The 9438-nt window shown below is 37.8% G+C and overlaps 2 protein-coding genes across 4 annotated transcripts; one reads left to right on the top strand and one right to left on the bottom strand.

The window, feature by feature from the left end:
- The first annotated feature begins 2142 nt into the window (after window positions 1-2142).
- Window positions 2143-6295, top strand: LOC113308544 (chlorophyll(ide) b reductase NOL, chloroplastic-like). 3 transcript variants are annotated; one of them, XM_026557006.1, is made up of 13 exons: window positions 2143-2489; window positions 2849-2917; window positions 3513-3574; window positions 3687-3773; window positions 3936-4003; window positions 4113-4161; window positions 4253-4338; window positions 4506-4563; window positions 4774-4857; window positions 5066-5116; window positions 5195-5236; window positions 5841-5951; window positions 6071-6295. In XM_026557006.1, exons 1-13 carry the CDS (start codon window positions 2228-2230, stop codon window positions 6116-6118), a joined length of 1077 nt encoding a protein of 358 aa, XP_026412791.1. In that variant the 5' UTR covers window positions 2143-2227; the 3' UTR covers window positions 6119-6295. The 3 variants fall into 3 exon arrangements, with proteins under 3 accessions (XP_026412791.1, XP_026412793.1, XP_026412792.1); XM_026557008.1 differs by having other exon boundaries at window positions 2144-2489; window positions 4819-4857; XM_026557007.1 differs by having other exon boundaries at window positions 2145-2489; window positions 4807-4857.
- Window positions 6296-6581: 286 nt separating this feature from the next.
- On the bottom strand, window positions 6582-7173 carry LOC113312825 (uncharacterized mitochondrial protein AtMg00810-like). The gene is made up of 2 exons (XM_026561561.1): window positions 6892-7173; window positions 6582-6707 (listed from the first exon to the last, which is right to left on the bottom strand). Exons 1-2 carry the CDS (start codon window positions 7171-7173, stop codon window positions 6582-6584), a joined length of 408 nt encoding a protein of 135 aa, XP_026417346.1.
- Window positions 7174-9438: the final 2265 nt, after the last annotated feature.

Raw genomic sequence — 9438 nt, 5'->3', positions numbered from 1 at the left:
ATGCTAACAACCGAGATGACCCCTGAGGAGATCAAAGAATCACTATTTTCCATAGGATCGGAATGTGCCCCAGGATTGGATGGATACAACAATAAGTTTTTAAAGTTTTCTGGAAAACAATCCAACCACAATTGATTGATATGGTTTGAAGTTTCTTTAATTCCTTTAGCATCCACCATCTCAAGAACCATACGAACCCGATCATGTTAATCCCGAAATTGATCACCCCTCAAAACCTTCCCAATTTAGGCGGATAGGACTATGTAATGTCACTTATAAAATTATTTCAAAGATACATCACATAATACCTCTACTCCCATTTTTTGATAAGCCCATATCAGAGTGAATTTGTTCCACAAAGATCCATTCATGACAATATAGCTATCGCTGTGAACTTTTTCACTACATCAAAACCTTAAACGCACTAAAAATTCCCAAATACTCTTAAGATAGACATTCAAAAATCCAATGACTCCTTGGATTGGAGTTTCGTCAAACAAGCTTTCACCACATTAGGCTTCCCTTCAACCTTTGTGGATTATATTATGATGTGCATGTCAACAATAACCTACTATATCAATATTAACGACACTCAACATGGGTACATCACCCTAACTAGGGGAACAAGGCAAGGACATCTTATATATTTATTATTTGCATAGAAACACTATCCACAAATTTAGCAATTGTTGAAACCCAGAAAAAGATAGAGGGACTGCACGATTAGCAGAAGGCCCCGCCAATACTACATCTTATTTACGCGGATGCCTTATTGATAACATATAAAGCAACTCGGGAAGGCGCCAACCACCTCAAGCATCTGTTACAAGCTTATGGAAATTCGGCGGGTCAACACATCAACACCTTAAAATCCACAATCATCCATCTCCTGAAGCTTGAACAACACCAACTATATGAATTAAAACAAACCTTTAATATGCCAAAAACATTACCCCCCCCCCCCCCCCCCCCCCCCCCCCCCCCTTTAGGAGTGAAATTTAAACATGAGAGATCTTCCAACCATATCTTTGCCCCAATCCTACAACGCCTAACTCACAAGGCAAAAGGCTGAATGACTAAATGCCTAACCCAAGCTGGAAGATTCGCACTCATAAAATCGCCTCTTACCCCGACTACCAATCACATCATGCATACACAAATCCTCCCTACACACATCCACAAAATGGATCGTATTACGACAAATTTCTTTTGGGTCCATGACTCTTCCATCAAGAAGCTCCACCCACTAGGAAAGGACAAGCTACGTAACCTAAAGCTCATGGAAGATTGGGCATTAGAAACTGCAGGGAACACAACAAAGCACTTCTCATGAAACAAATCTGGAACATTTATGAAAAAACTACCTCCGTATTAGCCACATTATATAATGAAAAATACCTTAAACAAAACCCCATTTTCAAAAACTACCTACCGCCAGTACTACTGGGGATGCAACCATATCCAAACCCAGCGCAAAAAACAATAGCAACATCAACCATCTTCGTGGGATGGCTCAAGCCCCACTTAGATTATATCAAAATTAACACGGGGAACAACAAGAGGATATCCCAACAGGAGCAGTTATTATATGCCGAAACGAGGAAGCCAACACAATATCCACTGGGCATCAACACTGCACTTGTAGCAGAAACTTGGGCCATGTTCATAGCTTCTAAACATCAACGGAACGGAGATGGCCAAAAGTTCAATTCGAAACGGACTCAGAAAAATTTCAAACCTCGAACACCGACGCCCCATGGTATATTTCTGATCAGATTGAAAAAATAAAGTAAAGGTTTACCCAAATTCAGCAATAAACCATAAGACATGTCTACAAGGAAGGAAATCAAGCGACATACGGTTTGGCAAATCAAACGACAGATGATTGCTCTTTAAGGAAGTCCATAACAACAGTGTAGGACAACGTAATTCCCCACCTATAAGTTCTATTGTAATAGCGAACTGTATTTTTTTTAAGTATAATAGCGGACTTTATGTGCACAACATATCCATGTGTAATTTCAATTTAATAATACATGCTTCAAAAAGAAAAGAAAAGAGAAGAAAAGGACCCAAATAATCCAAGCAGCCCCCGAAGCGGCCCCCGATTGCGCGTTCATTTTGTATCTCAATCTCATATTCTCATGTTTAATGAATCCCCAATCGTTTTATCCGTTGCATTATAACTTCATCTTTTGTTGTTTCCTTCTCCCGCCATTCCAATCCAATGGCTTCCCTCCATTTTCCCTCAATCTCCACTTCCTCCTCTCCGAGATACCAAGCCTTCTTAGTTTCTTCTCTACCAAAACCCCTAATTTCGTCGAATCACTTTCATGGCTTTCTGACTTCACGCCAATCTTCCCGGAACATAGGGTTTCACTATGCTCGTACTCTAAGGAGTCATTCAAGAATTAGGGAAGAAGTATTGGAGGAGAATAGAGAACCCATGGTTCCACCTTACAATGTTTTGATTACTGGCTCAACGAAAGGTAGTTTTCTCAATTTTCTTAATTTACATTTGTTTTAAGTGCATTCTTCGGGTTGGTTAGATACATGTAAATCCATTAGGGTTCAGTCAAATTTTTAAGTGCATTCTTCGGGTTGGTTAGATACATGTTAATCCATTAGGGTTCAGTCAAATGATTTGTGAAGTTATGGATTAGTATATTTCCTTATTTAATTCGACGATCTAGTTTGAAAACGGTTTCTTTCTACCTGAAATTAGCACGTTGTTGGGTCTAGGCATAGTGGCATACTATAACACCCTTAATCTCCTTCGTTTTCAGGTTCTTAGTTTCTCATCCTCATAACCGAAACAAAACTTCAAATAACTAATTTTTTAATACAGGAATCGGATATGCACTCGCTAAAGAGTTTTTGAAGGCAGGCGACAATGTACTAATTTGCTCAAGATCAGGTAAAATTTTGACCTCTGACATGCTGTATTCTCCAATCTAGCAGATTCGTCAGATAGTGTCTCCGATTCTTTCTCGAATACTTGCTTAGAACTGTAAAGAAAATTTTGCATGATTTTCTAAGAGGAAGTAGAGCAATAGATCCTCTTTGCATAGTCACTTTCAAGGAACTTACCCTTGCGATGGCATGCATGCGACCTGAATTTTGGGCTCATCATCATCTATTTCACAGCTTCAGTACCTCTGTCTTCTTTCTCGAGAACACATTGAGAGATGCCCACCTCCAAGGTCCCGTCTGTAACTTCCCCTTACCATTGATGGTTTTTACCCAAATTATTCGGCCAATGCGCTATAGTAATTTCACAAAACACCTAACAGTGGTATGACACTTGCCGCCACCAAGTGCACAGAGCATCAGTTTATTTTTTCTTCTTTCCAATAACTGGGAATACTAAATAGTCTGTTACCTTGTTGTTCTCTCTGCAAACCCCCCCGTTAGTGCTCTACTTTAATCTTGTGAAAAGAAATACTAGTGACACAGGAAGTTGGAAACATTTATTGCATTCCAACCCATCTTCTCTACTGGTTATCTGTCAGCTGAGCGGGTGGAATCTGCAGTTCAGAACCTACGGGAAGAGTTTGGGGATCAACGTGTGTGGGTATCCCCTTTATCTCTGCCTTTAGTATTCTCTTTTTCGGTTATTAACTTTGAAACGTAGTTCACCTGTTATTAATGTATGTAAAGAATCATTCAATGGTTTCTTGTTTCAGGGCACAACCTGTGATGTTAGAAAAGGGGAGGATGTCAATGCATTAGTGGCCTTTGGTTGTAGCAAACTTAAAAGCATAGATATATGGGTATGATTTCAATGTTGGTTTGGCTATTTTTGGGATTTGCATATCTTACTTGTTTATTTAGCAAGCTTCTCAGTGTAGTAAGTATATATGGAGTTAAATCTTTTTAATAATGTGTCTGTCTTCAGTTTGCATCCTCCTTTTATCTTATGAGAAAGATTGCAGATCAATAATGCAGGATCAAATGCTTACAGCTTTAAGCCATTAGCTGAAACGTCAGATGAAGATCTTATGTAAGCTTTCATCAGTAGTGTCATTGTTAAACTTTTGGTCTCTTTGAGAGTGATGTTACGTAACTGGCATGCGATGTGTCATATAAGATGAGACAGTTCCCTTTTGCAGTGAAGTCGTAACAACGAATACTCTTGGGTTGATGATATGTTGTAGAGAGGTAAGAAATGAAAATAATTCATATGTATAATGTCCTAAAATATGTCTTACTAGACCTACAATGACTCACGGTAGTGGATGATGATGTGTAGGCAATAAAGTTGATGCTCAATCAGCCACGAGGAGGTCATATATTTAACATTGATGGAGCTGGTTCAGATGGAAGGCCAACTCCGAGGTACTATTTGTTTAAGCTAATTTTTATGGCCATTAAAATTCAGATTGTTGTATTTGCAACGCCATTGTTGGAAATTATGATTTTTTTTGAGAGAGAATTTAGTGGTGAACAGAACATAAGATCTCATTTTCAAACCTGAAAGAGTTAATGACTTGATTTTCCTTTAGATTTGCTGCATACGGGGCTACGAAACGTAGTGTGGTGCATCTCACGAAGTCATTACAGGTACATTTAGAAATTTCTATAGAGACTTCGTAGCTGTCTTTCTCTGCTTTATAATGCACATGTATTAATATAAGCCAAAATCTATTTTTATGGTGAGATGGTTTGTTAATTCACAATGGGGTAACAAGTTGCGGGCTCTTTTACCGAATTGACCTTTCGATGAAACTTCTTAATATCTATGTGAATTTCTTTTCTAAGGAAATCTTTTAGGTCTTGTTGAATTGGCTTCCTGATGTTCCACAGGCTGAACTGCAGATGCAAGACGTTAAAAATGTAGTGGTGCATAACCTTTCGGTAAGTTTTATTTTTTTGCTTAGAATCTATAAATATATTTTCAAAGCGTGGTTGTGCATCCTTTGGTGGCACTACTTAGGTTATGTTTGCATTACTGCTGAAGTATGTACAACACCTATTTAACTTTCAGCTTTCAAGGTTTTTCTTACCTTGTCTTCTAATACCTGTATGTATCCTCACCTAGATCACTTCATTTTGTCATTTCCAGCCGGGCATGGTTACAACTGATCTTCTGATGTCTGGGGCCACAACGAAGCAGGTCGAATACAGAACTTTCTCCACTTGATGTTTGTCAGAGGATCTTAATCTTGAGACTGACTCATATTGTCAATTGCAGGCTAAGTTTTTCATTAACATCCTGGCAGAACCAGCTGAAGTGGTAGGATTTTATCACCACCTCTCTAAACAATGTTGTCGTCAATATGTGTTCATGAACAGGTTTTGTTCTTAAGATATTTTTGGTTCATCTTTCCAGAATGTAGCCTACATTTGCTACTTATCTCATACACTAGTCATCCATTTAAATTCTGATACTTGGGTGATGTGTGCATTTATTTCATTTGGTTGGCTTAGGGATACCACAGATAAGCTAGGTACGATAGTCTGGTGGCAGACTGCACTTTAAGAAATTTTAGGCACTTGTCACCTTTAACTGGCCCATTTTTCTCTTAAAAAATCATTTATGACACTGGCCTTCCTGTTTTGAATACCTAATAAACATATTGTGCCACATCTGCTGCTGTATATATCCATGCAAGACCTTCAGTTTAAGTCTCATATTCCAGTTTAAGACAAATCCTGTGCACCCATAGTCTATATATAAAGCTTGCAAACATATCTTTCTCTCTCTCTCTCTCTCTCTCTCTCTCTCTCTCTCTCTCTCTCTCTCTCTCTCTCTCTCTCTCTCTCTCTCTCTCTCTCCGTATGCATGTGATCATCAACGGAAGTAATTTCTCTTATGTTCTTTATTGGTCTCCCTGCAGGTTGCAGAATATCTTGTTCCAAACATCAGATCCATCCCTACCAATGGATCTACGAAGCCGACTTACATTCGTTTCCTCACTGGGTTGAAAGCCTACTCACAAATATTCTCAGTTAAGCACGTTCCGTGTTGTTGTATTTTGTTTGTCAGGGATCGTGATTTCAAGTTTTTTCCATAAGAAATGAATTTGGCGAACCTGACCTATTTTCTTCTTTCTTTGTTGTCTTTCAGAGGTTCGCATTTGGTGCCAGAAGAAATAGATATGTGTTAGAAGAATGAATATCCATGTAAGTAGTGTAAGCATATAGTTGCTAATCTCTCATTCTTAACAACAAATTTGTATAATATTGTGATCTCCTTGACAAATATAACTGGAAAGTGTGACCAATTATTCCGGTCACCATGTAAAATTCGTGTAATACCTCCGATCAACAACAATGAGAACTTTGTGAACAATGATTTATTCGAGGGGATGTGAAGTTTAGGGAAATTAGGGAACCATACCCTCAGTATAATAATGGCAATCAGGCTTTAGAGAAGATAAGATGAGTTTTTCATTAACTGAACAGGAAGAACAAGTCTTGGTACTAATATCAAAAACAGACAACAGAGATTCTTCTAACAATGAAGACTAACTAATAAAGTAAAGACGGGTGTTGAAAGGTTATAGGACAGATAACAACCAATAGAAACAGCACAACTATAAGTCAATAAAAGTCAGAGGGCTAGACTTTTAGTTTCACTACCCTCCCGCAAGTTGAAGTGGTGGTAAAACCTTCAACTTGGTCTTCAGAAACTCAAATCTGGGAGCAGCAAGGCCTTTGGTGAAGATATCCGCAGCTTGGTCTATGGAGGCAATATAAGTAACCTGCAAAGATTTTGATTGAACGAGCTCCCGAACAAAGTGAAAATCCAATGCTCAATGTTTCATACGACTATGCAGAACAGGATTTGAAGCAAAGGCAATAGAACTTTTGTTGTCACAAGATATAGTAGGAGAGTCAGATAAGAACACATGAAGATCCTTAAAGTAAATGGCAAAGCCACAAGACCCCAGCTGTTGTGGAAGCCAGAGATCTATACTCTGCTTCAGTAGAAGACCTTGAGACTGTTGGTTGTTTCTTGGCTGACCAACTGACTGGATTATCACCAAAGAAAATGCAGTATCCACTAATGGATTTCCTATCGGAAGGACTACCATCCCAATCTGCATCTGTAAACCCTTGAAGAGTAGTGAAACCCTTTGTGAAGTAAAGACCATGATCCAAAGTACCCTTGATATACCTTAGAACTCTTTTAGCTGCAACTAAGTGAGCAGAAGTAGGAGAATGCATATACTGACATATTTGGTTAACTGCAAAACAGATCTCAGGTCTTGTCTAGGTGAGGTATTGCAAAGAGCCAACTGTGGACCTGTATTCAGTGGGATCAGATAACGGTTCCCCATCTTCTGGAAAGAGCTTAAATGATGCAGGACAAGGAGTATTACAGGGCTTAATTCCCACCAAATTTTTCTTAGTCAATAGATCCAAAGCATACTTAGTCTGAGACAAGAATAAACCAGCTTCATTTCTTTTAACTTCTAATCCCAAGAAGTAATGTAAATCACCTAAGTCTTTAACATAAAACTGAGATGACAAATGAGCAATTATTTTGTCACAGTGAGAAGAAGAAGAACCAGTGATGATAATATCATCAACATAAACCAATATAATTGTAATCTGATCACCCATTTTCTGAACAAATAGAGAGGAATCAACTAGAGAAGGTATAAAATCCAGAACAATTACTGAATCTGACAGCTTTTCATACCAAACTATAGGAGCTTGTTTAAGACCATATAAAGATTTCTTGAGTTTACAAACAAAGTCAGGGTGATCTTTGTCAATATATCCAGGTGGTCGAGTCATATAAACATCCTCCTTCAGATCACCATGTAAGAAAGCATTACTGATATCTAATTGCTTAACTCTCCAATCAAAATTAACATCTAATGATAAGACAACTCGAATGGTAACATGATTTACAACTGGACTAAATGTGTCAGTGTAATCAATACCCTCTAACTGACTAAATCCTTTGGCAACTAATCTAGATTTATGTCTTTCTATAATGCCATCAGGATTATATTTAATCTTGTAAACCCATTTACATCCAACAAGATTTTGAGAAGGATCAGGAGCTACCAAATCCCATGCACCAGCATTTCTTAAAGCTACATATTCATTCCCCATAGATTTAACCCAGACTTTTAATTTGGAGGCTTGAGAATAAGATGTAGGAGGTTGAATGGATAGAGAACTAAGATAAGATGTAGGAAGAACATGTTTATTAGTGAACATGACTTTAGGTTTAAAAATGCCACTCTTGCCTCTAGTTTGCATAGAGTGAGAAGGAGGTACAACAGATTCAGTGACAGAAGTGGAAGTAGTTGATGTAGATGAAGAAGAAGATTAAGTGACAGAAGAAGGAGAATCATTAGTGACAGAAGTAAAGTTCAAAAAGTCAGGTAAAGAAGATATATCAACAGATTGAGTTGAAGAGAGTGGAAATGTTTCTTCATGAAAAACAACATGTCTAGAGACATATACCTTTTTAGATTGAATATCAAGACATCTATATCCTTTGTGAGAAGAGTTGTACCCTAAGAAAACACATTGAGAGCTTCTAGGTTGAAGTAGATGGTCAGTATATGGCTTCAAACAAGGAAAGCACAAGCATCCAAAGGTTTTAAGAAAGGAATAGTCAGGTTTCTTCTTGAAAAGTTTTTCAAACGGACTAGAAGTTGGACAAGATTTAGTAGGGATTCTATTAATCACAAAATTAGTTGTGGAAAGAGCATCAAACCAAAATTCAGGAGATAGAGAGGATTGTATCAAGAAGGTTCTAGTGATGTCAATAAGATGTCTATGTTTGGACTCATCCACACTATTTTGCTCAGGTGTATGAGGACAGGTGATTTCATGAACAATGCCACATTTAGAAAAAAATTCTTTAAGAATATTGTTCACAAATTCACCCCCACCATCTGTTCTAATAGTCTTGATGGTATAATTGAACATATTTTCAACATATGACTTAAAGCAATTGAAAACAGAAGTAAAATCAGACTTAAGAATAAGAGGATAAACCTAGCAAATTTAGAATAATCATCAATGATGTTCACATAATATCTAAAGTCATTAACTGAAGTAACATGGGCAGGTCCCCAAACATTCATATGAAGTAAAAACAAAGGTGCAGTAGAAACAGAACTAGAAAGAGTAAAGGGTTGTTTATCACTTCTTCCTAGTTGACAATCAATACAGGAGAAAAGTTTGTTCAATGGATGAGTAAGTTGTAATTCTTTAGAGATTCTTGTAAAAGACTGGAAAGAAAGGTGAGCCAGTCTCCTATGCCAAATTTTTGGTGACGCTTTGACACATGAGAGAGCCTTATTTGATGAATGGAATCCTACTGGCTGATATGGAAGATTGTATGAAGCTTTATTTGGTGGATATGATTGACTGCATTGAAAAGGATAAAGACCATCCCTACTGGGCCCTTGAAAAAGAGTCTTCCCTGACTTCAAATCCTTTATAGTAAAGTCAGTGGAAGTA

Source organism: Papaver somniferum, chromosome 9 (assembly GCF_003573695.1).
Source record: "Papaver somniferum cultivar HN1 chromosome 9, ASM357369v1, whole genome shotgun sequence".
Lineage (NCBI taxonomy): Eukaryota > Viridiplantae > Streptophyta > Magnoliopsida > Ranunculales > Papaveraceae > Papaver > Papaver somniferum.
Note: the sequence above shows the minus strand (reverse complement) of the source record. Positions and strands in the feature narration are given on the sequence as shown.

What these genes read in the sequence shown, in the direction of transcription:
- LOC113308544 (XM_026557006.1), top strand. Translation starts at nt 2,228, where the DNA reads ATGGCTTCCCTCCATTTTCCCTCAATCTCCACTTCCTCCTCTCCGAGA. An exon ending in TTGGGGATCAACGTGTGTGG is followed by an intron (nt 3,575 to 3,686) that starts GTATCCCCTTTA and finishes TTCTTGTTTCAG; the next exon opens with GGCACAACCTGTGATGTTAG. An exon ending in ACGTCAGATGAAGATCTTAT is followed by an intron (nt 4,004 to 4,112) that starts GTAAGCTTTCAT and finishes TCCCTTTTGCAG; the next exon opens with TGAAGTCGTAACAACGAATA.
- LOC113312825 (XM_026561561.1), bottom strand. Translation starts at nt 7,173, where the DNA reads ATGCATTCTCCTACTTCTGCTCACTTAGTTGCAGCTAAAAGAGTTCTA. An exon ending in TGGCTTCCACAACAGCTGGG is followed by an intron (nt 6,708 to 6,891) that starts GTCTTGTGGCTT and finishes AAATCTTTGCAG; the next exon opens with GTTACTTATATTGCCTCCAT.